This window comes from Capronia coronata (assembly GCF_000585585.1).
Source record: "Capronia coronata CBS 617.96 chromosome Unknown acBCG-supercont1.8, whole genome shotgun sequence".
Taxonomy (NCBI): Eukaryota; Fungi; Ascomycota; class Eurotiomycetes; order Chaetothyriales; family Herpotrichiellaceae; genus Capronia; species Capronia coronata.
This window is the reverse complement of record NW_006912900.1, coordinates 508,945-536,611: the sequence shown is the minus strand read 5'-3', so window position 1 is coordinate 536,611 and position 27,667 is coordinate 508,945. Positions and strand designations below refer to the sequence as shown.

At 52.7% G+C, this 27,667-nt stretch overlaps 12 protein-coding genes across 12 annotated transcripts; 7 read left to right on the top strand and 5 right to left on the bottom strand.

The window, feature by feature from the left end:
• Positions 1–829: 829 nt before the first annotated feature.
• On the top strand, positions 830–3,812 carry A1O1_08444 (uncharacterized protein; the record flags this gene model as incomplete). The annotated part of the gene is made up of 2 exons (XM_007729306.1): positions 830–1,843; positions 1,899–3,812. The coding sequence occupies 2 exons, from the start codon at positions 830–832 to the stop codon at positions 3,810–3,812; spliced, it is 2,928 nt and encodes a 975-aa protein (XP_007727496.1).
• A 1,314-nt stretch (positions 3,813–5,126) lies between these two features.
• Positions 5,127–6,265, top strand: A1O1_08443 (uncharacterized protein; the record flags this gene model as incomplete). Its single annotated transcript, XM_007729305.1, has 3 exons — positions 5,127–5,243; positions 5,304–5,752; positions 5,809–6,265. 3 exons carry the CDS (start codon positions 5,127–5,129, stop codon positions 6,263–6,265), a joined length of 1,023 nt encoding a protein of 340 aa, XP_007727495.1.
• Positions 6,266–6,962: 697 nt separating this feature from the next.
• A1O1_08442 (uncharacterized protein) lies at positions 6,963–8,009 on the top strand (the record flags this gene model as incomplete). The annotated part of the gene is made up of 4 exons (XM_007729304.1): positions 6,963–6,996; positions 7,049–7,153; positions 7,212–7,913; positions 7,972–8,009. 4 exons carry the CDS (start codon positions 6,963–6,965, stop codon positions 8,007–8,009), a joined length of 879 nt encoding a protein of 292 aa, XP_007727494.1.
• A 394-nt stretch (positions 8,010–8,403) lies between these two features.
• On the bottom strand, positions 8,404–9,495 carry A1O1_08441 (uncharacterized protein; the record flags this gene model as incomplete). Its single annotated transcript, XM_007729303.1, has 3 exons — positions 8,404–8,646; positions 8,898–9,150; positions 9,176–9,495. 3 exons carry the CDS (start codon positions 9,493–9,495, stop codon positions 8,404–8,406), a joined length of 816 nt encoding a protein of 271 aa, XP_007727493.1.
• Positions 9,496–10,381: 886 nt separating this feature from the next.
• On the bottom strand, positions 10,382–11,908 carry A1O1_08440 (uncharacterized protein; the record flags this gene model as incomplete). Its single annotated transcript, XM_007729302.1, has 2 exons — positions 10,382–11,473; positions 11,579–11,908. 2 exons carry the CDS (start codon positions 11,906–11,908, stop codon positions 10,382–10,384), a joined length of 1,422 nt encoding a protein of 473 aa, XP_007727492.1.
• Positions 11,909–14,222: 2,314 nt separating this feature from the next.
• A1O1_08439 (uncharacterized protein) lies at positions 14,223–15,245 on the top strand (the record flags this gene model as incomplete). Its single annotated transcript, XM_007729301.1, has 3 exons — positions 14,223–14,724; positions 14,777–14,933; positions 14,990–15,245. The coding sequence occupies 3 exons, from the start codon at positions 14,223–14,225 to the stop codon at positions 15,243–15,245; spliced, it is 915 nt and encodes a 304-aa protein (XP_007727491.1).
• Positions 15,246–15,787: 542 nt separating this feature from the next.
• Positions 15,788–17,119, top strand: A1O1_08438 (uncharacterized protein; the record flags this gene model as incomplete). The annotated part of the gene is made up of 1 exon (XM_007729300.1): positions 15,788–17,119. The coding sequence occupies one exon, from the start codon at positions 15,788–15,790 to the stop codon at positions 17,117–17,119; it is 1,332 nt and encodes a 443-aa protein (XP_007727490.1).
• A 639-nt stretch (positions 17,120–17,758) lies between these two features.
• On the top strand, positions 17,759–18,789 carry A1O1_08437 (uncharacterized protein; the record flags this gene model as incomplete). Its single annotated transcript, XM_007729299.1, has 2 exons — positions 17,759–17,820; positions 17,886–18,789. The coding sequence occupies 2 exons, from the start codon at positions 17,759–17,761 to the stop codon at positions 18,787–18,789; spliced, it is 966 nt and encodes a 321-aa protein (XP_007727489.1).
• A 342-nt stretch (positions 18,790–19,131) lies between these two features.
• Positions 19,132–20,036, bottom strand: A1O1_08436 (uncharacterized protein; the record flags this gene model as incomplete). Its single annotated transcript, XM_007729298.1, has 2 exons — positions 19,132–19,170; positions 19,254–20,036. 2 exons carry the CDS (start codon positions 20,034–20,036, stop codon positions 19,132–19,134), a joined length of 822 nt encoding a protein of 273 aa, XP_007727488.1.
• A 509-nt stretch (positions 20,037–20,545) lies between these two features.
• On the top strand, positions 20,546–21,991 carry A1O1_08435 (saccharopine dehydrogenase [NADP+, L-glutamate-forming]; the record flags this gene model as incomplete). Its single annotated transcript, XM_007729297.1, has 2 exons — positions 20,546–20,678; positions 20,733–21,991. The coding sequence occupies 2 exons, from the start codon at positions 20,546–20,548 to the stop codon at positions 21,989–21,991; spliced, it is 1,392 nt and encodes a 463-aa protein (XP_007727487.1).
• A 406-nt stretch (positions 21,992–22,397) lies between these two features.
• A1O1_08434 (uncharacterized protein) lies at positions 22,398–23,045 on the bottom strand (the record flags this gene model as incomplete). Its single annotated transcript, XM_007729296.1, has 1 exon — positions 22,398–23,045. The coding sequence occupies one exon, from the start codon at positions 23,043–23,045 to the stop codon at positions 22,398–22,400; it is 648 nt and encodes a 215-aa protein (XP_007727486.1).
• Positions 23,046–23,853: 808 nt separating this feature from the next.
• On the bottom strand, positions 23,854–26,790 carry A1O1_08433 (uncharacterized protein; the record flags this gene model as incomplete). Its single annotated transcript, XM_007729295.1, has 2 exons — positions 23,854–26,669; positions 26,724–26,790. The coding sequence occupies 2 exons, from the start codon at positions 26,788–26,790 to the stop codon at positions 23,854–23,856; spliced, it is 2,883 nt and encodes a 960-aa protein (XP_007727485.1).
• Between the last annotated feature and the right edge of the window lie 877 nt (positions 26,791–27,667).

The following is a 27,667-nucleotide window of genomic DNA, read 5'->3' as shown; positions in this document are numbered from 1 at the left end:
CGCGAGACTCGATCTCCCATCTGTCCCTTCTCGGGGATTCTTCGTCGCCTCGTCCGCAGAAAAAGTACCTAGGTACCTGCGACAAACCGTGACTCTGCAAGGGATATCTTGTACTCGCAGCAAGCATGGTGAGAATATTCGCTCAGTCTCGTGAGGGCAGTCAACCCATGCCCACCGCCACAACAACGTGTGAGGGCATGGTACAGGTGAATTGAACTCTCGAGCCGGAAGCCTCGTCCACAATTTCTAACCTTTCCTCCCGCTCATCTAAACCTTTTCTCGTAGCTTGTCCGGTCATCATCTCAACCCCCGAGTCGCCCAGCGCGCTCCAAACACCAGCGTCCACACCCGTTCTTCCCATCAAGAAGATGATTGCCCCCCCAGGGCTCCAGTCCGCTCCAGTCCTCCTCCACTAGGCCGGCGCGCCATTCGCACCATCTGGCTTGACCCTGCCCACACTTGACGCATACTGGCATTACCCATGCCCACCTGTGTGCGCCATGACCATCCCATCCATCCATCGCTCGACGCCTCCCTGTCCCTCATCTCATAGGTTGCGTGCCTCTCTTACCTGCGCCCTCCCGCCTGTAAGGACGCTTCCATCCCATACTTCTTGTCTGTGTCTGCCGACTTTTTCGTCTCGTGGTGATGACACTGCCGCCCTCACGACTAATACCTCTTCTGCTGCCAATTACTTCTTACTCGTTGCCGACCATTTACACCTGCCTCACTATTTCGTACCTCCCTCGACTCAGTTGCTGATGATACCCTCGCCATTGTTTGTTCCAATCCAGCCTGCTGCACGCGACAACTCCTATCGACCCCGGTAATGTCGAGTGCGGATTATGAAGAACGTGGGGGAACTGCAGCTTCTCGCGCAACCTCCGCCTTCCACTCCGACGCCGACCTCTCTCATTTCTTCGCACCTCAGCCCTCCTCCAGTCTCGACGACACCGACTCCTCGACTTGGTCCAGCCTAGGCGGTGCTCTGACTGGAAATACCTCCGCCGACCTTTCACCCACCAACTACTCCTCCACAGCCACCTTCAACCTCAACACCACTCACTCGAACAAGTTCACCAGTACCAATCTGGATCTCGCCACATCCCAGTCTTTGACTCGCGATGAGTCGCTACTTCGAGACGACGTCTTCCCAGAGTGGAAGACTGAGGCTCATTCCACCGACGTGGAGAGTCCAGAAGAGCTACAAAAGAAGGATCCATTAGGCACTCAGATCTGGAAACTCTACAGCCGGACAAAGTCTCGTCTTCCCAATCAAGAGCGCATGGAGAACTTGACCTGGCGGATGATGGCGATGAACCTTCGCCGTCGAGAGCAGATGCAAGCAGCGTATGCCAACAACACCCATTCCGGCAGCGACAATCGCATGGCCGGCACTGACGCTTTCTTTAGTGCAAAGCAAGCCCAACCAAAGCCGACTCCGCAGACCTCTGCCCCCAGTGGCATTGCTCAGCAACTACGAAAGTCAATCGACAACTCCGCCGAACAATCTGCACAACCCAGTCAGCATGAATATGAACAGGAGCACGAGCACGAGCACATGCATCCCTCTGATCCCATGAACCTTGACGATTTCATCGTGCCAAGTTCTGTTGCCTCGCCTTCCGGCATAACTTCACCCGACTCCTCCGGACAGCAAGACCAGAGGCAGGAACAAGCGGGAGGGATTCCAATTGCTACACGCAAGAAGCCACAAGTCGAGATCCCGCAGGGGCTGCCTGCTGCCTCTATGCCCCAAACATCAGTCCCCATACACAGATCGTCTGAATTCGACTATGTACCGAAAAGAGTACGAAAGACCAGTATTGATGAAAGAAGAGGAGTGAGTTCCTCCATTTTTGTTCCTTTGCAGGGGGCTCTACTAACTTTGCTTTCAGAACCGAAAACGACCGGCCGAGTTCTCTCCCCAAGTACCTCCATTGATTGTCCCCAATGGTACAGGTCACTCGGAGATGGATCATGCTGTTCCTGACTATGCTCTTGACCAACACACCTCACCACAATATACTGGTCAGGCTAATTTCCAGGGCCAAATGGCCCTGCATCTCGACTCTGTCCACCTCAATGATGACCCCATTCTCACCTCCGCGGGCCCTTTCCAACACAGCCTCGCCTTCTCTCCTGCCGCTTCGCCAATGGTGACTAATGGCCCCTTCTCAAACATGTACCCCCAAACCTCGATGGCCTCCTCCTTGACTTCCACCGATATCTACTCACCGCCCCAGTCTGGCTACCAATCGGCCGTGTCGACGCCTCAGCCCGGTCAGGAAAACGACTCTAACCAGTATTATTTTGATCAGGGTAGTCATCCGCGGGCGATGTCCTTTTACCCATCTCAGAGGCCTAATCATCTGATGAATCCTCTGGCATCTCAATTTGCTTATGGGCCCAATAATGAACAGATCTATACTGCTATGAACGGCGTCGGCTCGGCGCCAGCCATGAGCGGATTCTCCATGCAGCAACACGTCGATCCCTCGAGCGTTCTTGTTCCAGAGTATGGACATGGACCGTCGCCCGGAGTATCCATGGCTGGAAATGACAACATGTTCCATTTTGGAGCCGACTCGGACCAAGAAGATGAGGAGGGCAACTTTGGGGACCCAAGTCTAATGATGCAATCAGAATACGGTCAGATGGGAGACCCAACCTTAGACCTCAGCTCGAGTTTGCAATGGGATCCGAATGTCACTGATTTCGGCAGCATGCCGCGATATGGCTCAGGAAAACAGGTTCGAATTGGCGGCACCGAGATGGTGAACTCACCACCGGACTGGGGCTCTTCGATGTTGAGTCGGACCCACGGTTCGGCAGCCTCGATCAGCGACATCCGCAATCGTGATCCGGACCCAAGGAGACAAAAGATCCCGAGGACGACGTCGACACCTGCGCTCTCGAACCATCAGATGCAGTCCAACCACAGCTCTCCTGCGGAGTCCGCGTTCAGCAGTCGGCAGCCATCGAGACCCAGCAGCCCTGGTCCTAAGAACACCGACCAGAACGGTGTGCCAACAACCTGCACGAATTGTTTCACTCAGACTACACCATTGTGGCGTCGGAACCCAGAAGGTCACCCCCTCTGTAATGCTTGCGGGCTGTTCCTCAAACTGCATGGTGTTGTGCGTCCCCTGTCGCTGAAGACGGATGTCATCAAGAAGCGTAACCGCGGAAGCGGCACGACAATGCCCATGGGCTCGGCAGCGACACGGGCCTCGAAGAAGGCATCTCGAAAGAATTCGGTTGTCCAAACTCCAGCAACGACTCCTACCTCAGCCAACGCTGCAAGTGAGCAAAACTCGGCCTCCCCCGCCTCGGTACAAGGCTCCATCCATTCCGGATCCGCTATGACCCCGCCAACCACCTATCCCTCCGGCACGACAGGAGGCAAACCTGGGGTTGTGCCCATCGCTGCGGCACCCCCCAAACCACCTGTCCAACCTGGTCCTAATATGGCCCGACCTGTCCAGGTGACGCCGAAACGTCAGAGGAGGCAATCCCGGACCTCTACCACCACTCTGCCTCTTATGACAGGAACATCTGTGACTTCTGGAAACTCCGTGAACTCAGGGTCACCCATTGAAACCGAGATGCAGGAGGCCAGCCACTCAACACCCACCATGAGTCAGGCACCTGATCCCCGTACGAGAGCCACCAGCATCTCCTCTACGGCTGGGGCCACTACCATGGCTTCTGTGATGCAAAATGGTTTGCTCAATGCCGGCGTCCAAAACGTGCCGGGAGGCCCGCACGGCAACAGCCAAGAGTGGGAATGGCTGACCATGAGTTTGTGATGATTGTTCCCGGGACTTTTGGCCGTCGACATGGGCACTGGTTGGCCTTGCCATGCCAAGCCTGTACGCCTTTCTTTTTGTTTTTGAACTCTTGTCGTGCGCACATAGAGCACGTCGACCGTTCTCCCAACTCCTTTGATATCCCTAGCTCCAGTTATACGACTTGATGACCATGCGATATACGAATCTTTCATCCTTCAACCTACAACCTACAACCCATCCCTTCGGAGGGATGCGGAGCGCAGAAGAAACGGCAGGGGTTGGCAGTTTCGATCTGGTCGAGAGTTCTGATTTTTGCAATGCGGATATAATGGTGGGATTTGTCGTCTGCGACATTGTGATTTTTACAACGTGATATCACCGCGTCTGTCTCGAGAGCTTGGGTATAAAGAGCATCGAGCAGAAGTGCGCACTTGGCTTTTGATTTTCAAAGACTGGATACCAGGATGATTTGGTTTGCAATGACATAGAAAGGGGACTACTCGTATACCCGGGGTTGCAGACGCATTGATGTTGTTATTGAGAAGAGAGACGGTCCCGAACTGGGCGGACGAGGCAGCATTCGGAAGCGGATAATACATAGATACCTATACAATGGCGAGTTTAGAGACATTGGACACTGCAGCAGATTTGATCCAGAAGGAGAAGATGTTATGTTCGTTGTCTCTCGTTCATCACACTGGCTACCACACGCTATCTAGTAAGGATCTCAGATACCTACCTAGACCTAGCCACCTGCTTGTCCGCCATAAGTACAAATCTACCTACCTGATACCTTATAGGTACATGTAGTAGGTAGGTATACAGATACCATACTCTACTGCTCCGCCCCTTCAATCTTGCTTGGGCCGATCACGTGGAGGCACGTGGTTGTCTCGGTGATAATCGGACAACAACTCCGGGCTGATCAGATTAGATTACGCAGGCCCGGTATCAGGCATCCCCTTTTATGAGCATCCATCTGTTTCTACGACTTCTACCAACTTCAAATCATCAAAGTGCAAGGCTTATTCTGCATCGGCTTGATTCTTGATATTGTAGCATTCAGCAACCACGCGAGTGCATTGCCGCCGTTGCTTCCTTTTACAACTCTTGCTTTTACCCGCTCCTATACGTGTTTTTGTCTTGCGGCGAGCACAATCCGGTGCATTTGTGAACGAAGTACTACACGGCGCCGCATACCCACCGCACCTCCTCTAGGACTTGCACTTGGCGTTGAGCACAATCCGAACACAAGATTGAACCGACGCTTCAAAGTCGCCGAGGAAGTCCCGGCATCCTGACTCTCTTTTCCGTGTGCTGAATACAGTCAACATGGCTAGCGGTAACACAACCGCTGCGCCCAACAACACCACTCTCCCGGGAGAGGTCTCGTCCGTCGTTTCGGACACGAAAGAACCGAAGCCTGTTCAGGACGCGGCTCCAACTGCTGTACGTCTGCAATCCTTGACCTTATAGAATTGAGGTTTTTTGACAGCTGAACCAAACCAGGCGGCGACCAGCCCTGCTTCTGCGACAACACGCGAGGCAGGTAAACAGGATGAGAAGAATGAGGTGCCGGTGGCCAAGGCTGTGACCCCCATTGAGGAACTCTGGGCTCTTGTCAAAGGTCACGGCCATGGCGAAATCTGGGGCGTGACTCTCGCCGATCCAGCCAGCCACATCCCTACTCAGATTGTGCTGCAGAAATACCTCAATGCCAATGACGGGGATCTTGCCAAAGCCAAGGACCAACTTAAGAAGACACTCGACTGGCGGACCAAGATGCAGCCTCTGGAGTTGCTGAAAAAGAAGTTCAACCGCAGCAAATTCCAGGGCTTGGGTTATGTGACTGTCTATGGAGCGGCCGATTCACCTGAGCCCGAGGCCAAGGAGGTCATCACCTGGAACATCTATGGCAGCGTCAAGCATATGGACGAGACCTTTGGCAACGTAGACGAGTAAGTATAAGCCAAGCCAGCTCCGACACAGAGGACTATGACTGACTATGGCATAGGTTCATCCAATGGAGAGTGGCCCTCATGGAAGAGGCTCTTCAGTCGCTTGACATTTCCAAAGCCACCAAGCCCATCACTGCCGAGCAAGATCCATACAAGATCATCCAGGTCCATGACTATAAGTCGATCAGCTTCCTGCGTCAGTCATCCTCAGTCAAGGCCGCCAGCACGAAGACCATCGAGATTTTTGCGCAGAACTATCCTGAGCTGCTGAAGGAGAAGTTCTTTGTCAACGTTCCGGCACTGATGGGGTTCGTCTACGGGCTGATGAAGCTATTTGTGGCTCCCAAGACTCTGAAGAAGTTCCATCCCATGAGCAACGGTGCCAATCTCTCCAAAGAATTCACCAGCAGCTCGGTCAAGGGACTGGGTGACCTGATACCCAAGGAATATGGTGGAAAGGGGGCAGACCTCGGCAGTACAGGGAAGCAACCTGCCCTTGAGGATGAACAATGAGGTTGCGAGTCGATTGAAGATGAGGAGCAGCTATGCCGACCAATGCGCGTTGGGAAAGGTCAGATCACGTTATGCCATGGCGCTTGATAATTGTAATGATGCAGTGATGCAGGAGACACGGGGGGCGGTTGTCACTGGCTGGAAGAGAGCGTCCGTCTTCTGAGCAGGCGCAGGCGAATACCCCATTTAGTTCAGGTTTGAATCAGGGATTGCAGGTCATAAATGATGCCATTGCTGATGTTGGTATCATTGGCATCGAGTGTTGGTCGACAAGTTGGTCTTGTGAGTATTTTCTTTCACATGTTTGCTGCATGGGATTGTTTTCCCTGCCTGCGCTGCGGCGTGTTACAATGACGTCAAACTGTTTTGCGGATTGCATCACTTTTACTCCTTCGTGCCTTCCCTGCGTAAACGCACGTAACAGACGGCAGGAAGTGAATGCAAGAAACTTGAAACACGGCACTGGCACGAGGTAAGAACAGACTGCTACCTACGGTAGTACTAGGTAATCCTTCTGCCTGTTTGCCTACCTGCTTTTCCTTCTTCTGACCACCATCCATCCAATTCTTTCGTCAGCCATTCCACTGTTATTACTTTACTGCAAACCTTCAACTCAACGCTCACTCACTCATCGAGCCATCCCTCTTCTCGATACTACTACCGAACATCCAGAGTTAACAACTATCCCACCGACATCATGTCCGATACCGCCCGCAAGCCCTTGACCGATCGTAAGTCGAGTTGTATCTTCTACACTCTACAGCCAATTAACTTGACTCGCAGAGGTCCAAGAGAAGGTCATTCCCGACTCCCAGAAGTCCACTTTCGACAAGACCAAAGAGTCTGCCAGTGGCACTGCCGACAGCATTGCAGGAACGGCGCAGCCAGGTGCGTCGCCCCTACGCTCGCTCCGTCGTTGAACTCTCAAAGCTGACAAGTTCTATAGGAGATAGCAAGTCTACGACCCAGAAACTCTCCGACGAGACTCATTCCCACGCCAACACTGCCGGCGACAAACTGTCTTCCGCTACTGGAGACGCTAAAGACACGGCATCTAGCTACGCAGACAAGGCTAGTGACAAGACTGGTGCAGCACAAGAATCTGGCCAGGATTACTTGCAACAGGCAAAAGGTACTGCTTCGGACTACACCAAGAAGGGTCAAGATACTGCATCCGACGTCACCAAGAAGAGTCAAGATACTGCATCCGATGTCACCAAGAAGGCCCAAGATACCACATCTGATTACACCCAGAAGGCACAGGACACTGCATCCGACGTGACTAAGAAGACTCAAGATACTGCTTCCGACGTGACTAAGAAGGCTCAAGACACCACATCCGACTACACCCAGAAGGCACAGGAGACTGCTTCCGACGTTTCGCAGAAAGCCAGTGACAATGCTGCTACCGCTCAAGATACCGGTAAAGAGTATCTTGAACAGGCCCAGGGTACTGCCTCAGACTACACGCAGAAAGCTCAAGAGACGGCCTCCGATGTCACTCAACAGGCGCAAGACACTGCTTCAAACGTCTCGCAGAAGGCCAGTGAAAATGTTGGTGCAGCACAGGAAGCCGGCAAAGGCTACTTGCAACAGGCCCAAGACATGGCTGCCAATGCATTGAACAGTGCTAGTAAAACTGCCGCAGGTAAATACACATCTCCACCCCACACCTCGTCATGCAGTGATACTGACCTTTCTTGAAGATCTTGCCAATACCATCTCTTCTGGTGAGAAGAAATGATTTCTCGGCTGTACGACGGGTGCGCCAGTATCGGAAAACTGCATCGCGCGGAGGACAAACAGACATGCGATACCCTATTTTCATGTGTTACGAAATGCCGCTCCTTCAAGCCGAACATTGATGGTGGAGACTCATCGAGGATTGATGGAGAATGATCACTCATAGCTTTACTTCGAACAACTGAATTAGTTATTGCTTCGATTCCCTTTTATTGTGACAGTTATTGTTTTTTATGGCTTTGATTCGTATGTTCAGTAATACTCGTCAACTGTTGCTCGGTGGGTCGCCAGGTCCGGTCAACAGTCTTCTGTGTGTCCCGGGAGTTACAATTAGAGCATGCCACCTTAGAACACGATGATGAGAGACGCAATGACCTGCCTTCTTTTCTAGGCCTTCAAAATTCCCTCCAACCTTCGCCTCCGGTGATCATATCCGCGGCCTTGTCCTTATGTTTGTCGGCCATGGAGACCCAGATCCCGGACGCATCGACCACCCGGTCCGTGCCGAACTTGGCTTCACAGTACGAAAGGAAGCGGAGGAGTTCTTGTAGAGAGAGATCGCCGAGGGAGGAATGTGTATGTGCCTCGGATGGCATGGGAAAAGTGCGGTTCGAATTGGGATGGTCTTGTGAATGAGACTGTTGTGGTGGTATTGACGATGATGATGACAAGGATGACGATGATAACAAGGAAGACTGGGGAGGCTTGGACGGTTCAGAGGGGATGACACCCGAACGAGGGCCCGTCGAAAAGGCCCGATCTGAAGGGGAACGTGGCCTGGAATTTGGATTTGAATTCGAATCTGACCGTGATCCTTTTCTCCGAAGCGAGGATTTATATGATTCGACACGGTCGAGAAACGACAATGCTCTTTCCATCGCCTGTGAACGAGAACGAGACCGAGAATGATGATGGTGATGGTGATGACGACGAGAGTCCGGGTCAGGTTGTTGTCGCTGATGACACGGCGGATCCTGAAGAGTGCGAAGTAGTTGGCCTTTTCTTTCCCTTTCCTTTTTGTGCTGTTTGCCATCTTGCCCTTGGCCTTGATCTTGCCCTCGATGTTGGCCTTGATGGTGACTTTGATGGCGACTTTGATCTTGCCCTTGATGTTGAACTTGACCCCAAACAACCTCCATAACCTCCACCCCATCAACCTCACCATACCATGCCCTCGCATTGTCCACGTCCCCTTCGACCCGATGCAGGATCCCATGCAAATACATCGCCTCCCATGCCGGCGGGGCCTGCATGTGTCGTAGCAGGAAATGCGCCGCGGGGAGATCGTGGTTGAGGATGTGTAATGCCGACTCGATGACCGGATGTAGTTGCAGGGATGCGATTTCGGTCGCTGGGAGATGTGGTTTCAAGGGGGAAGTTGGGAGGGAGAGAGGGTCGTGGGGAAGAGATGGGGGTGTGAGGCGGGAGAGGAGGGTTTGGTAAGATGAGGATGAGGAGGGATCTTGATTTTGAGCTGTGGTGGTCATGGTAATCCTGACACCGACACCAAAATACGTACTTCCTTCCTGGTTTCGACGGGTATAAGGTATCTACAGATACCTTAGGTATGTGGTCGTTGAGAGAGAAAGACAGTAAGTAAGTCAAAATAGAACGAGAGTTATTGAATGGTGAATGTCATGATATGCCAGTGGTGAATGATCTCTTTGAATATATTAATATCGTCCACGTCATAAAGAAGCCAGCCATTTGCCTCGTGTAGTGGTCTGGCTGGCATTGGCATGTTATGTAGTTGAAGTTGAACGGAATGTTCATGTCCCTTTCGAAGTGAGGTTTGCTTGGTTGCTTACCTGTTTTGCTGTTCTGGTATAGGAGTACTAGTAGGAGGACGAATATAGGATGGGGGTGGTCAATGATCGATTAGGACGAAAAGGGTTTGAAGATTGAAGAACTGATAACAGGCGTTGAGTAAATAAAGGGGAGTACTAAAGTGGTATCGATCCAATGGTAGGTGATTGAAGCAGTATAGTCAATTGACGAAAAACATCTAATAAGCAGAGCTAATCTGTATTGAGGTTTATGCGAAACTAGGTTATTGTCCTAGCGTCGGTCCATTGCATAAGATACTATACTTTCCTAGATATTAGAACAACCTGAATGTCGTAAGGAGACTATTTTTCTTTCTGCATCAAGGCTTCCGAGATCTCAGTCTGGAATGCGGAAGTTGGATGTGATTTCCTCTGTACGAAACTACCTGCCAGGGGATGGGAGGATCCTTCCCTTCGAGCTTACAGACCACCGGGTTCTAGGTATAAGGTACGTATGAGATACCTCACTTATCTTCTCTCTATTATCAGTAAGTAGTGGTGACAGCGTTATGCGAGGTTTGTGGCCTCAACTATCCACCTCAGAATGTCATAGTTTTGCCTTCACCTCATCCCTGCTCAACTCTGCAATCACGTCCGTAGCCCCCTTCTCGCCGCTCGTGACGGCGCCCTCCATATATCCTCTCCACACCGGACTCAACTCGGTCCCGACGAAATGAAGGTTGTCTGCTGGTGCACACAACGCTCCCCAGCCATCGGCCAACACTCCTGGCGGCATGACCGGACAAGGACACCCCCAGCCAGAGTATTCTTCCTCCATCCAGGGCGATTCGTGCACCTCGATGAACCACGGCGTCACATCTTGACCATCGGCCAAGACATCACTGATCTGTTTCAAGACGGATGACTTCTTGCCCTCGGCATCCTGGGCCGCCCATTTCCGGCCGAACTGTCCACCCAGAAAGCAAGTCAGACAGTAACTCTGGTCACCAAGGCTGGTATCCCGGAACACCGAAACGGGACCGATGAAAGACTGGGCCAGGCCGCACAGTTTCCTCTCCGTCCAGAACGGCTTGCTGAAGGTCACCATGTATTTGGTGTAGAAGCCATAGCGGGTGCGGTTGACTACCGCGGTCTTGGAGGGCGGCAGAGGAGGACTGAATGTGATGGTCTTGTAGACTGGCGTGGGAACGGAAACGATGACTTTGCGAGCTTGATATGTTTGCGACAAAGGACCCTTGGTGGTCACAGACACCGTGCCATTGGGCTTTTGAGTAATGCTTGCCACGGGACTACTCAGCTCGACCGACCCAGGACGCAGCTTGCCGGCCATTCCCTCCGCGAACGCCGACATGCCCTGGCGGATGCGAAGATACTGTCCGCCGCCCTTTTGGTCGGACCGCATCGTCATCAATCCCCCTCCCGCGGCGCAATATTCGAGGAAATACAGCGCAGACATTTCAGACGGATCCACGCCGAGCATGGCGTGCGTCCAGACCTGAGCGGTCGCGAACGCCTTTTCCGTCACCTTTGCATTCCGCAGATACGTCTCGAACGACATGCTGTCTAGGTGTTGGCGGTATGGCCCGGCCGACAAGATGGAGGGCGACTGTGTCAATGAGAGTCTTTCGACTTCATCGCGGATGCTGATGCACGATCTTGTGTCTTTTGCCGAAGGATACTAATGCTCGACGGTCAATCAATCATACTCTACCACCGAAGACGTAGATACATAAGATATCAACGGTCAATGAGAAGAGAACGAAAGGGAAAGGGAAACACTGACCTCGGGGGCTTGGCCATACGGGAATTTGACCAGCTTCCCGTCGAAATCTTGCACCACGACATTCCCGGCCGTGTTCTGTACGTACGTCTCCAGTCCTAGCTCGTTGGCCAGCGCCCACATCCGGCTCTGGTTGCTGTCGTTGATCCACGCCGCGCCTAGATCACACTGGACTGCTCCGGTCTCCGGCGAGCGCAGCGTGAAGGTCTTGCCTCCTACGCGATCGCGAGCCTCGAGGACGATATACCGAAGACCAGCGGCGTCGAGGGTCAATGCTGCTTGAAGGCCCGACAGCCCGGCGCCCACGACCACCACATCGTAGGTGGAAGACATTTATGCTCGGTGTCTAGGAGTACCGCCTAGACGAGGCTATGGCTAGGACTTCCAAGTCCGCTCGTGACCTGGGCTGATTTATATCCTTGACATTCTGCGGACAGCCTGCTGTTAAGAGCATAACATCAATCAATCAATCAATCCGTGGAGGTGGAGTCCGTCGCCGTTCTCCGCCTCGGAACTCGAAACTGGAGGACTCCTTATCAGAGTTCGCTTCCGAGCGTTCAGACGCCTAGATAATCTCCTTGGATAAGGCAAGTGGCTCCGCGTCTCGCTCTTCTTTGGGTGACGGTATGTTCGGGAGGCATGCTATAGGAAAGAAGGATAAGAAGTATTGCGGATGCTTGGAAAGACTGGCATCGTCTAACTGCCAAGTCCAGTTGTGTCTTCGCCGTGCACAAATGGCTGTGGGCGACATGGTTGCTTTGGCAGCCAACGACGGGAGTTCAGTCGCAGCAATTTGACAAGAACACTGTCAGTATGATATCAGAAAGTTGACCACGTGGGTCAGTGGGAGTTGGAACTCTTTAGATACGGGGGCATCGGTTCCTATATCTGCTCTCGCAGCATCGATGGAGATGCGGACGATGCGGACTGCAACAGGCTTAACGACGCCAGAGATATCGTGAGACGCATCCAGTCACTTTTCAAGGAAGATGAGTGATGTCCAAAGCAGGTGAACATGCATCTGGATATTGTTCTCCGCTCCTCGGCGGTCACCATTGGGGGACGGCATGGTCAATCTGAGAAGCTCTGCTTCAATCTCAGGATCAGGTCTTACCCCTCCTATCTTCAAACGCGTTGCTATGGCCTTCCCTCATATCTGGTCGACAGCCCGATGGAGACCAGTACAACAGGTAGGCCAGCGCTGGGTCGAGTAGCGGATGAGGAGATATGCCACCGATGCATGACAGGCTGAGTCATCACAGAGAAGGCTGAATGTCGAACATATATATTCTGCCTTCAACTGCGAGGAAGGTGGAGGCCGGAGCCGATCGACGTGAATCTGAGGACAAGGACTCTAGGTTCAGCTTGACGGTCGCCGACGGACACATGGTCCATTGGACTGTCCGTACGGCGTGTCTGCTGCCAGGCGTGGCATGACCTGTCGATACCGGAAGATAGTAGAACACATCAAGTCAGGACTATGCATGCAGTTGTCAAAAAATGCCCGTGGTATCAAGCTTCAAGCTTCAAACACCTGAGAGAGGGTTCTCAATCACGTGACTGCTCCTTTTGCTGCCTGCGCAGGCATCTTTGCATCTTTGCATCTCGATTCCCTCCATCTTCCATCTTCCATCCTTCATCGTACACCCCTGTAAAATCTCTATTCGGTACCAATCTGTCGTACACCCAGAAACACGGTTGCCTCCTTCGTCAGAAGCGAACAACATATCAAGACTTCGACGTCGATAACAAGACATGCCATGCCGTTCTGACAGCCAGTGGCTGTGACCAGCCGACCAAGACTAGAGGTTATTTCTACTGTCCATTGATATTCGACCATCCGGCAGGTTCAGACCTGTCATACACGCCTGCATGCATTGGCACGATGCAGGTTCCTGTTTGCTAGGTCCACGCCGTTGATCCCCCTAACCTCCCCTGTCTCGTCTTGCCAACCGACCTACGGTGGGATCCTGACGATCACAGATTCCCCATTAGAAGCATGGAAGCGGAAACATCAAACAACCTCAGGTGATACACGGGCTCGAGGTGCAATTGGGAAGGAGAATCATCTCCAATTCGTCAATGCGCCACGGCCCGAACTTGAATCCCTCCACGACTATCTCTTATTGGTAACGGCTAAACCTGGTTTTGGCTACAACGGCCTTCGTCTTCTTGTATGCCATTCGCTTGTCTTCAGAACAACGCCTCTGCGGTTCCGGTCAGACCCAGATCGGTGCGTCAGTCTAAACCCTCTTGGAGACGACGGCAATCACCTCGGTGTTTTGAGGAATACTAGTATCCCCGTCCAGGAAGATAAGTCTAAACATGCTACTGGGCGCTCCCGCATGCGGGGCAAAGGACGAACATGACCATTGCACCGTTGCCATCTCTCATCGTCCCCGGGATAGTTCAACCGAAGCGGACTTTGAGAAGATGGATTCGTTTCTCCTTAAAGCGACAGGCGGTCATGTCCCTGATCCTTGTGCTGTCTCATCCTATCCTTCACCCACCATTTCCTGACCCGAGGTTGTGGGATACCCATCCAAGTTGATCTTTTTGTTGTGGCCATCATTGTCTTTTGCCATTGAGAGATCTTGTGTAACATACTGAATACAGAAGCCGTTGGTTCCGCTCGCACGTTCCCACCATGGGACGAGAAGATGTCGAATTCAAAACCTGTGATCGGGTCACTCTGAGAGGCTGGTTCTATACTGGTGACTTGTCCACAGGCAAGTCTCCTTGCTTGGTCATGTCCCATGGCTTCTCCGCCCTCAAGGAAATGGACCTCGACACGTTCGCCGAATATTTCGTCTCCAAACTTCCCATGACCTGTCTGGTCTATGATAACCGCGGGTTTGGCGCCAGTGATCATGCTGAAGGCGAACCCAGATATGAAATCGTGCCGATGACTCAATGCAGCGATATCTCTGACGCCATCACATATGCAGCCACGAGGCCAGAAGTGAATCCCGACAAGATCGCGATCTGGGGGTCCTCTTACAGTGGCGGTCACGTCCTGTTTGTTGGCGCCGTGGATCGAAGGGTCAAAGCTGTTCTCAGTCAGGTTCCATGCGTGAGTGGATGGGATAACTTCAATCGTCTTGTCCGTCCGGACTTTGCAGTGGGATCCAATGCAGCATTTGCCGCAGGTATGTTGGCCACTACGTAGTCAGGCACGAGACAGATGCTTATGTCCCCTAGACAGGATCGCCAGAGCTGAGGGTAAAGAACCGGGCTATGTTCCCGTTGTCGATGCCAACCCTTTGCAGCCATCGGCCCTTCCGACGCCTGATAGTTACGAATTCTTCTCCGCCTGGGAGAAGAAATCGGACTGGACGAACAAAGTCACTCTCAAGACGTAAGCCAGCTCTGTTTTTGTGTTGTAGTCATATAAGTGCTGATCTCTTCATATAGGCTGGAACTGTTCCGTTCTTATGAGGCACAACAGCTCATTGACAAGATCGCGCCGACACCGCTTCTGATGACGGTCGCGTCCGGCGATGTGCTCACACCTGCCGACCTGGCGCTTGGAGCATATGCTCGCGCGAAGGAGCCTAAACAGCTGCAACTGTTGCCTTGTGGCCACTTCGAAGCATATTCTGGCCCTCATTTTGAGAGGAATGCCGGCACACAAGCCGATTTCCTGAAGAGGTGGTTGCTGGAGGGTTGAGAGCTCGAGGATTTGTCGGCTCAGACTCCACTGCCATATCGAGCTCAACGGTGTTGAGCCTGTTTATATCAGATGTGTATTGCTGTCCTGGATGTGTGGGAGGAGGCAACATGCCCTGCAGTTTGTGCTGCAGTTTTGGTTTGACAATATTCGAACAATTTCTCGACGACATGTGACCGTGCCATGTTATGTAGCTTTCATCAGTCATATAGTTGTATCTCGGTGATCGTATCTGCCCAATCTATAGTCCTCGACTACTCTGTACTTCTACTGTTTAGTTTCTTTCACGTTCCTGAACTCGCAGCCTTGCGCAGCCTGATCATTACGTCATCCGCCATAAAAGGAATAGTGCCAGGCCTGATGTTCGCCTTCAGTCTCGTTCAAAGTTGTAACTTGTTTCTTATTTGACTTGACCATAGACTAGGTCCATCTGCACTGGATTCCGCTAGCATTGATCTCTACTCTATATTGAGAGGCGTCTGTGTGGTTCATGCCGATGCATCATGACTTGACTGTTCAGCGCCTCGGGGCCGAGAAAGAGGATGGCCAAAGCCTTGGGAGACTGTGACACGTTCGCTGATCAAGGATATTCGCCTCGGGAAGAGTCAGTGACGCCGGCCGAAACCCTTGGCTTGTCTTCGTCCTTGCAGGCTGTGGCAGCGGAGGACAAGCGTGGGCCAGACATCGCGCAAAGCAATGAGCGTCCGCAGAGCCCTGCATCAAGCATTACCCATAGCCACACCTCGCGATCCGAAACCGATGGCAAGGCTGTACGTGTACTCCCAAAGCGGACGAAGAAACCGGCGAATAAACCGGCGAATACAAGAGCAGATCACGCATCTTCCGATGACGAACCCCTGATTGATACCACAGCCCAACTAGCACTGCATTCCAAGAAAACCGCTCGCATGCAACGACGACAGGAAAAGAAGCAGTCGGCACGGAAAGTCCACTCAGAAATCCAGTCGTTCCTTGACCTCCCACCGGAGCTGCTCACGCTGGTGCTTAGTTTCTTACAGCCCAGCGACATCTACTCCTTACTGCGTCTCAACCGTTCAATGCGAGACTATGTTCTAGACAACGAAAACGCCATCGCCGAGGATGTCATGAGTCGCCGCTACTGGGTTCTTCGCCAATGCTTCCCACTTCCAGTGACACTGGACAAGGTCCCAGACTGCGCGCGACCGGCGCTCTTGAGCCAGCAGTGGCAGGACCGTCTGCGCATCCACAAGAACCCCTACCAGCATATCAAGCAGATCGACCCGACGACCGTCTGCACATGCATGAGCTGCGTCCTGGCGTGGAACAATCTATGCATCATCCTCGACCTGGCACACTGGCAGCCGAACTTGGACAGTCGCGAACCACTTCCCATCATCCCTCGTGGTCGGAACCCGGAGTGGAACGTAGAGCTGCTGGAGAAAAACGCCCAGATCGTCATGAAGGCCATGTACAGTCCTCTTGCTTATGGAAGGATACTACAGGTCCACCTGAATGTTACGACTCGGACGATTCTCCGCTCGGAGAGATATCGCAGGAAGGGGGATAAGACGAACACACATACAAGTACAAGTGTGGATACAAAGGACAGAACAACGTCGGCACAGCAGCAGCAGCAGAAGCCTCAGAAACCGCGCCTTTACCACCTCACAGACGAGGAGGCTGCAGCGGGAACAGATGAGTTTCTTGAACGGAGCGGTCCGCCGAGCTATCAGCCGATATATATGCGTGACAACTATTATAGTGTCGAAGCTTTCGTGCCCAGTCGCAAATGGGACAGGGATGAACAGCGGTGGCAGTATTACTCCAAGTGGCCCAGACCGCATGAGAATGATCTGGCATGGCTTGTGGCAAGGTTCACGCCAACAACTTGAACTGGGAGACGTTTGTCATGAGAGCTTCGCTGGTTTGTGCAAGATCTTGTTTCCCAGAATGGTATCTTGGGGTAGATCAGCAAAACTTGCCGTGCTGGAAAGAAGCAGCAGCAGCAGCAGCACAGTGGGAAAATGCTGGCAACAAAGGGAGCATGGCATTCAGCTGTATTCGGACGAAATGGCATCGGCCAGAACCAGGGGCTCCAGCACAATGATGACCAGGCGAGTAAGGGGGAGGTCGAAGTCCGTGCCATAAGTCGAGAGATAGAGTACTGGCCAGACATGCTAAGCGGGTATCATTGACAGAATTCCAAGTTGAGTCTCGAGCTGAACAGAGAGTCAGGGGCTCACAGTTACTGTGTGGTAGGTAGAAAGTGTAGGGAGTTGAAGCTGCCACTACTAACAAACATCGTGCCATGATCATGGATGCTAAACATGTCATGTTATCGATAAGAGCTATCGATAAGAATCCATCTTGGCCAGTTTGCCGTGTTTGGTTTAGACCGAAGTTTGAAAAGAAACAATTTTGTTTCGTCGATCCTGCGCCTGCAAGTCGAGACTGTCCAGACACCCACCGCCTCGTCTCTCTCTGTCACTCTTTCTCTCTACTCGTCCATTGCATCTCCCTCTCTCTTGGACATGGCGTCCGACGAGATTGTATGGCAGGTGATCAACCAGCAATTCTGCTCGTTCAAGTTAAAGTATGCTACCAACCCACCCTTTCTTCCCTGGCTGTTCCAATATCTAACAAAAAATTTCCCACCAGACTCAACACCAAAGAACAAAACTTCTGCCGCAACGAATACAATCTAACGGGGTTCTGTAATCGACAATCATGCCCCCTGGCCAACTCGCGCTACGCCACTGTTCGTCCCGACCCCGAGACTGGGGCACTGTATCTGTTCATCAAATCGCCCGAACGAGCCCACCTGCCGTCGAAATGGTGGGAAAAGATCCGCCTGCCCAACAACTACGAAAAGGCTCTTGCCCAGATCGACGAGAAGTTGATCTACTGGCCGAAATTCTACACGCATAAATGCAAACAACGGCTGACCAGGCTGACGCAAGTGGCGATCCGGCAGAGGAGGCTTGCCAAGGAAGAAGAGCGACTGGGCGAAAAGGTGGTGCCCAAGTTGTCCGGCAAGATCCGCCGCCGGGAACAGACGCGTGAGAGGAAGGCCGAAAGCGCGGCGAAAGTCGAGCGGGCGATTGAGAGAGAACTCATTGATCGGTTGCGCAGCGGGGCGTATGGTGATCGCCCCATCAACGTCGAGGAGAATGTGTGGAAGAAAGTCCTTCGAGGGCTGGAGAGGGCCGAGAAGGGCGACGAGTTGGCCGATGAGGATGAAGAATACGAAGACGAAGTCGAGGGTGAGGCTGAAGTCGAGTATGTCTCCGATGTCGAGGCCAGTGGCGATGAAATGGAGGACTTTGACGATTGGTTTGATGGAGAGAGCGCTGGTACTGGCGACGACGACGAAGACGAAGATGGGAGCGACGATGGATCAGAAGTTACCGGTGACGAAGATGATGAAGAAGAAGGACAACAGCCCGCTTCAGGCAAAAAGAGGAAACGAGCCGCGCCACCTGCTAAGCCTCGCAAGAAGCAGGGTCGGGTGGAGATTGAGTACGAGACGGAACTGCCGCAAAGGCAGACACTGTTTGCTTGAGATGGATTACTCCTACGACGACGATGATCATTGCATATTGAGAAGGTGTTATGGGATGGCGCATTCTGTGTTCAAAACGGCGTGCGCATGCGAGTGTCAACTGGTCGCATCGCGGGATTCCTTGCAGCAAGCTTTCCTCAGAAAAGATCTCAACGCTTTCTGTTGACCTGTGAAATTGTCGAATGATTCCAATGGCGTTATGTCATCCTGAACCTCTTCCAATGCATGCCACACATTTCTCCCACGGCCATGGTAGAAACTATATATGTTGTGGAATGATGCTTCATTTGTGCATCTTTGTTTCATTCTCAGCAACCCGGCTTGCGAGACTACATGACTCTTCTATGCTTTTCGGCATATACCTTTGACATATCTGAAGACCTAAATTCTCAGCAACGTCAGCACAATCACAGATAAAAGATCCATTCAGGATACGCAGGAAGCAGCAAGCAGCACCGACATACCTCATGACCCTGGAAGTCTCCTACCGTGGTAACCCTTCTCTCATCCCATCCTCCCATACCCAACACAACCCTATCAATCTTCCCATTCAACCGACACCCGCCCATAAACAACGGCCAAATCCAGTCAAGTAACCAAGCATAATACATGGTGACAGCATCGGTACTATTCTCGACGTGTTCAAAGAACAGAAACTCTCCGCCCGGCTTGAGTAAAGCCTGAACCACAGCCACGGTGGAAGCCAACTGACCCTGCGGCGCCGAACACAGCGACTTGATGGCGACGACACTATCAAAGACGCCTTCTTCCGGCAGACTCGCGGTTTTACTGGAGACCAACCGCGCCTCCTTCAAAGCTGGCAGCAGACTTCCGGGTTGCGCAGCGGCGTCGATGGCCACGAATTTGTCCCCCAAGCCATGTTTGGCCGCCATCTCAGCCAGTCGGGAGTGCAGAAATGCATTGGGTTCGGCGCCGTACAGCGTCTCGACTTGGCCGGCTTTGTAATGGTATATCTGGTCACCACCGCCGGGGCCGAGTTCCAGGACCTGGCCGTGGGCTCGGGAAAGGAGTTCTTCGATATGCTCGGCTTGGAGTTCGGAGGCGGCCATTTGCGGGCCGACGATGCGCCAGAAGTTCTCGAACCATTTGGACCGGAAGGATGAGGGGGAGAAGAGGAAGAGGAAGGGGTGGAACAGAAGGGTTATGGGCAGGTAGATGATTGAGATGCTGAGGAGGAGAAGCGGTCCTAGGTAGGATTGCAGACGGACGAGAAGGGGGACGCCCATGTTTGTAGGCACACCAAGACGGAATGGAATGGAATGGATATGAACAGGTCAGAGATAGAGGAGAGGAGAGGTGTATATGAGGAGCTGAATGAGTAGAGAGTAGGAGGAAGTGGTGTACTGACCTTGACTTGTACTTGCCCTTGTTGTTCAGAGATAAACCTCTACTACTACTACTATGTTGTGGTATACTAGTACCTAGTCGTCGAGTTCTGAGGCTGGTATGATGGTTCAGACACGAGAAGTGCAGTGGGGGATGATAATGACTAAGCAGATATTGAATCATGTGATATCTTATCATTGGACAATCGAGGGGCAGCCACTGACGCTTAACTCCGCGACTCCGACGACACAATTTTCTGGGGGTCGACGCCCTTGGACAGAATATGCAGACATACATTTGATGAATTGACTCATCCTTGATTGCAATTGTTTCCTACTTTCTCCAGCTCTCGAAACATCTGTCCTCGCAAGATAGAGATTGAGATAGAGTTACAGACACAACGTCAAACATGGCATCTCTCGTCGCCTCCATCCAGTCCAAGCTGGGCTACTCCTCCAAAAAAGCCCTCCTTCTCGGTGCGGGCTTCGTAACCAAACCTACAGTCCAGATCCTTGCCGATGCTGGCGTCGAGGTCACCGTTGGTAAGTTAACGTTTCAACGAGTCTGATGTTGCTGGGCCTAACATGGCTGTCCAGCCTGCCGAACCCTCGAAAGCGCGAAGAAATTGTCCGAAGGCATCAAGAACACCCGCCCCATCTCGCTCGATGTCACCAACGACGAAGCACTCGATGCCGAAATGGCGCAGACCGACCTGGCCATCAGTTTGATCCCGTACACCTTCCACGCCACGGTGATCAAGTCGGCCATCCGCAAGAAGAAGAACGTGGTCACAACCAGCTACGTCTCTCCGGCGATGCTGGAGCTTGAAGCGCAAGCCAAGGAGGCCGGAATCACGGTCATGAACGAGATCGGCCTGGACCCGGGTATCGACCATTTGTACGCGGTCAAGACGATCGAAGAAGTGCACCAGGCCGGCGGCAAGATCAAATCCTTCCTGTCCTACTGCGGAGGCCTGCCGGCGCCCGAGGACAGCGACAACCCGCTCGGCTACAAATTCTCATGGTCGAGTCGTGGTGTGCTGCTGGCTCTGCGCAACGCGGCCAAATTCTACCAGGACGGCGCGGTCAAAGAAATTTCCGGGCCGGATCTGATGAGCAGTGCTAAACCGTACTTCATCTACCCCGGATTCGCGTTCGTCGCGTACCCGAACCGAGACTCGACGCCGTACCGAGCACGCTACAATATCCCCGAAGCCCAGACGGTGGTCCGCGGCACGCTGCGGTACCAGGGATTCCCCGAATTCGTCAAGGTCCTGGTCGACATCGGCTTCCTCTCCGACGAGGAGCAGGACTATCTGCAGCCATCGGCCAAGCCGCTGACGTGGGCGGAAGCGACGAAGAAGATCATCGGCGCCACCAGCGCCAAAGAGCTGGATCTGTCGTGGGCGATCAGCTCCAAGACCAAGTTCAACGACACGGCCGAGAAGAAGCGCATCATGTCGGGCCTGAAGTGGCTCGGTTTGTTCTCCGAGACGCCCATCACCCCGCGAGGGAATCCTCTCGACACCCTCTGCGCCACGCTCGAGGAGAAGATGCAGTACGAAAAGGGCGAGCGCGACCTGGTCATGTTGCAGCACAAGTTCGACATCGAGTGGAAGGACGGCTCCACCGAAACCCGCACCAGCACCCTCTGCGACTACGGCGACCCCAACGGCTACAGCTCCATGGCCAAACTCGTCGGCGTGCCCTGCGGTCTGGCCTGTTTGATGGTTCTCGACGGTCGCATCAGCAAAAAGGGCATCCTGGCCCCGGTCACTTGGGACCTGGCTGAGCCGCTGCTCAACGAGTTGAGGGAGAAGTACGGCATCTACCTGAAGGAGAAGACGATCGAATAGATCCAGATTTCTGGTTGCGAGTAAACACGCAGATATGCTTGGTTGTCAGCATAGATGGATTCCTGGCAGGACTTGAGGTCAAGAAAAGGGGCTACTTGGGTCCAAACCCGGTCTTCTGTTCGAGGTAGATAAAAGGAGCAATGGTGATTGTTGATAGACATGGCAAATTCCAGAAAATTCAAACAGATCCAGACGTAGACACAGACACAGACAATACGAGGAGATCAATGGGTGCGTGGTTGCTCAGAGTTGGCCGGCATCTGAATCTCGTCACGGCCTCTTGCTTCGTCTCGTGTTTTGTCTATCTCTGGTTCTCCTTTTCCGTCATTCCCAACAGCATTCTCTCCTACTGCTCTCACTCCGGCATGCTGCTCTTTTACGTATTTTCCTTTTTCATTTTGTGCCTTCACTTGTCTTTATATTCGACCTCTTTCTTGTTCTTGTTCTCGTTGTCGTTGTCGTGCTCGTGCTCTTCTTCTTGATCATCTTCTTTATCTTGATCTTGGTCACCTTGGTCATCTACTTCATCTTGATATTCCTCATCCTGGTCATCTTGATCTTCTTGTTCTCCATCGTCTATACTACGACCATTCCCACCTCGCTCCCCCATCTTCTCCTTCTCCTTCTCCCCCCTTTCCCCACCTTCCATTTCCAATCGTCTATATTTCCTCCTCCGCTTCTTCTCGGCACTTTTCTTCTTCCGACTCTTCCGTTCCTGCACTTTGCTCGCCCGACTCTCCGGGCCTTTTTGCAACAACTCGACCTTCTCCGCCAGCAGCCGCTTCGCGATCGTGTGGTTCTGCGCCCGGCTCCGCGTGGCCTGACTCTTGACCACAATCCCCGTCGGGAGATGCGTCAGCTGCGCCGCCGACGACGTCTTGTTGATCTTCTGCCCGCCCGGCCCGGAGCCTTTGAGGTAGGTGTGGTGGATCTCGGAGTCGGGCAGTTTGGGCCGTGGGGGGAGAGTGGAAGCTGACGAGGAGGAGGGGTTCTTTTTGACGAGGTGGTGGCTGGTTGTGCGGAATCCGCGCCGAAAAGACTTCGACACTGACATTGCCGATACAGATCGCCTGCATTGGAACACAGCTGGGGTTGGGACGGGGACTGGGCAGACATGTAGGAATCTCTGGCTTTGGCTCTGACTCCGGCTTTGGCTTTGGCTCTGGCTCTGACTCCGGCTCTGTCTCAGGGTCCGTAGAGGTAGAGGATGGTCTGGTGCGTGTTGAAGGCGTTGAAAGCGTTGAAGGCCAAGGTGGACCATCGGCCTCGAGGGGATGCGTAGATGCTGTCGCGACGGACTGGCGGTAATCGAGGCCGTGCTTGTGCTTGTCCTTGTTGTCGTTATGGTCGAATACCGTGCCCTTGATCCGCGAGGTTCATGGTGCAGGCCGGAGGTGGGAGGAGGGTGCCGCCATGGGCGGATTCGATGCATGGCTACATGACAGAGACAAATAAGGGATTTGGTTCTAGACGGAACCGCTCTCTCAAGTGCCTAGTCCACACAAAAAAAGAGCTGGTGGGAATCGATCACGATCCAGTTCCACTCCGAGTCGTGTTCGAAGAAACTTGACGCCCGGGGGTCTGTTGATTGGTTTTCTTGCGGCAAGTTAGCCGCGAGCCTTGCGATTGGTGATATACACTGCACAGTACTACTACAGTCTGTTGGAGAATGACGGCAGGCATAGACTCAAGGATACAGTAACTGATCGGACGCAGTGGTAGTCTCATTGGTCTATTGACAGAGTTACATGACTTTTGATTTCAATATCTCATCACCACCACCACCAGGGTCCCCTCAAGACCATTCATACCTGATCTATCCTCGCACCACGCGCCTTTCTACCCTCCGTTTTTCTCGCTCATCACAAAGTCATGTAAGCGCTCAGGACCTTTTTTGAATCTGGACCTAGACTCTCGTCGACCACCTTGCCTATCCGGCCTCCGTGTCTCTGATCAGCTGCCTTGAGGTAGTGGCCCACCCACTTCCTCAGATCCGTCACCTCGGCAAACGGATCGGTGACCGGCCGTCGAACGGTGTTGAGCTGAGTAAACCCCACGCCGAAGCTACTATCTTCCACGTCGAGTTCGGCAATAACGTCCTCGGCCTTTGGCGGCAAAGGAGGGTCTTCCAACAACTTGAGCAATGCGTTACACGTCAGAGCCCATCCTTTCGGATATCGATCGACAAAAGCCTGAGAATCAGCAAGCGTCTTGGTCAATGAGATAGCGGCAATCTTCCTGTCGAGAGGGCGAGCCAGTTCTTGTGTCTTTGGAAGAATAATGCCGATATAGAGCTGACGGAAAACATCATGCTGGACCCGATCCGTGGCGGCCACGAAGAAATCCGCCCCCAGGCCCTTGTCGTCGCGCGATGAGACGAAGTGATAAAATCGGACGAACCGGATCTGGAAGGCTTGCGACTGCTTGCCTTGCAGACGCGTGAGCATGATGGTGAGGAGATGCACCCAGTATTGCTCCAGAGCAGCAGGCGGCAGGGTCGCAATCACCGTCTCTAGCAGATCAAAGCCGTAGCTTTCGAAGACCTTGGTCGACACCAGTTTTTGGAAGATGCCAAGCACGGCTTCGACTTGGTTGGCCGCAATCAGTTCGTCGGCAGCTCGTGGAATGATGGCAGATAACAATCGCACCAGGGCGGGGATATTACCGCGCTGTTCCCACAGCGTAGGGCCAAGGATGGGCGCAATGAGTGGTCTGTATTGTGCCGGCATTGGTTTCGTGGGCTCGGCCTCGAGGAGAGCTGCCATCAGTTGGAAGACATAGGGCACAAATTCCTCCACGTTGTTTGCAAGGATCGCCGCGAACGGATTGAATAGGTGGGCACCCAAGGCTTCTGATTGTCCTGCAGGAGTGAACCTGATCAACGCTCCTAAACTTTCGAAATGATAGTAGTAGAATTTCGGATTGCTCGGGTTGGCAGATATGATGGTTGTGGTGGTGGTCAAATGTTGCAGCACACTCTCTGCCACGGCAGAGATGCCGTCTTTGAGTACGATCAAGACTCTCATGATGCAACGCATGACGAACTCGTTTTCTTGCACTTTTTCCGGCGCTTGGTCTCTCTCCACTAGACTGAATAAGTGTTCAAGCAGACTGCTCGCCAGCGGTTTGATGTGGGCTGGGTCGATGACGGGCTTCCCAGTCTCGTCAGTCATGGCCAGCACTCTCTCCACGGCAACAGCGGCATAGGTGTAGACACAAAAGTTGGCGTCGCCCAGGAGATTCACCAGTAATGGCATGACTTGCTGCCACTGGTCTTTCGTGATAATACTTCGGAACACATAGAGATATTTGATGGCATCCACTTTGATCAGAGGCTGGGCATTTGGGTCCTGCAGGTCACTTGCCAGGTTTTTCGAGAAGAAGTCGCCAATATCGACCAAGGGGTTCGTTTTGGTCACTCCGTGGGTGGATGTTGTCGCTCCTTTGGCGGCAATGGCGTGGAACAAGCTCACCGCGGTATCTTTGGCCCTCCAGTTTTCTTGCGGATTGCTTGCAAATTCTTGCACGCATTTTTGTACATCCGTAATGGCGATTCCGGTCACGGACTGTTCGAACTGATCACTCAACTGCCGTAAGAAGTCCCCCGCTGCCCTCCGCCGAGTCTCACTGTCGGACCCTTCGAGATCTCGACGGATGAATTCGATCGGTTCATCCTCAAACATTTCGACGTCCAGGTCGCGCAATGCCACATTGGGAAGAATGACCTTTTCGATGATCTGGGTTTGGATGTTGGGATCGTTGAAGGTTTGTGCTTGCTCGGCAATCCCTCCCACCTGTGTGAGAAAGTGTAGAGCCTTGCTGACGAGAATGTCATTTTTCGGTTCCGGGCCCGTCGTCGTCAAAAGATTCCACGAACTCTCCACGAAACTCGGGACATGTTTTGAAAAATCGTCGTAGTATTTGGCGATATACAGGGACAAGGCCTCGAAAATGTTTGCTTTTGTGTTTTCCAGCGGTCCGGCTTCCGTGTCATCATCGGTCTCCAAGAGAGGGTTCCTGTACACCAGATATTTCAACAACAGACCAGAGATTCCGGCCAAGTTGTCTTCAAAAACGGGTGACAAGTCCTGACATGACAAATCATAGAAGAGCAGAAGAATGAGGTCGAGTTCTGCGTATGCACTTTGGAGCGCAGCCTTGTCATTGCTATGGCTTTCGATGTAGGCATCCAAACTCTGCCACAACGTGAGGAAAGGTTGTGCAAACTTGGTAAGGACATGATTGATCTCGGTGAAAAGTTCATCGGATCGGAACAACGGCCGCCACCGGGCAAAGATGGAATGAGCGACCTGGAGAACCCCTGTATTGACAACGGGATCGCCTGGTTTCAACCGAGATACCAAGTCATCAACCAACGTGTCCCAGCGTTCCCAAAAGTCACTGTCTGCTATCACACTGATGGCTTCACCCAGTTGTGTTTGAATGCCTCGAGGCACCGATATCATAAGCCCCACGATCTCGGACTTGATCGCGTTGACATCTTGCTGGGGGAGTTTGTAGTTGCCCTCCACATCGGTCCAGTTGCGTTTGATGAAGTTCTTGAAGGCCAGGGCACTGGCAAGTCGGGTGTTGTATTTGAATTCGCCCGAGGCTGTGATTTGGAGGAGAGACAGTGCAAACCCTGGCTTCTTTTCTTCGGCACGGATCTTGAGTTCGGCTAGAAGAGACGTGAGAATGCAAGCGATTGAAGAGATCAGAGTCATCTGCCTACCTTCCTTGTTTTGACGAGGGTCGAGAGTGGCATCCAGCAGCTGGGCCAGGGGCTGCAGGGCTGCCATAATGACGAAGGTTGATAGGTATGGACAACAGAGTTATTGGAGAGACTGTGGGATTCTAGCGCATGATGGCAGGCAATCCAACTTGACGACAGGAACGCAGTGGATGGTCGCAGAGAGGAAATGAGATGACGAGGGAGCTGCTTGAGAAGAGTATTCTCTCTCTAGAGTATGTAAAATAGGTCTTTCCTGGAGCAAGAAGGTGGTGAAGCACGGGGTTTATAAGAGAAAGCACCTGGTAGAAATGTGACGGGATTGTTTACTAGGACTTTCTTTGCGTAGCCTTGTTTGACGGTGGATGTGGCAGAATTGTTCTCTCACCGCCTACTCTATACAAAGACTGCGGTAGATCTAACTACGATGCCCCGTACGATATATACGGTGGGCTGTATCAATTCATACGCAGCTGCTGGCTTGATTACTCATCGTCGGTTAGCCTCGGAGATGAACGGCCGCAGGCATGAAGTCATGACACTGCCAGTGCAAAGTCTGCGTGGTGCAAGTTCTCCAGTCTCAGGCTTATCCTTATCTGGCTGTGGCTGATGTTTCAAAGTGGCGAGCCACTCGCACCTCTTCTCTCCGCCTCATCTTCTCCTGCGCCTGCGCCTGCGCTGTGCTGTTGGTTCATGCCGGGTTTCTCTGCGGATCTGGCCATCTCAAAACACCCCATCCACTCCATCCACTGCTGATAACGTCCCTCCACTTTCGATCATCAAATCTCATGGGTTTTTTCTCCTTCAATGCGCCATATCCTCGGTCCGTAGACCTCTCCGTCGAAGATCCCTGTCTGCCCATCCTTTGATGTCAAGACTCCGATGGAATCGTTAGCGTTATCAAAGGGGAGCATCTGAGACCGAAAATACACCCTCCCTCCACCTGA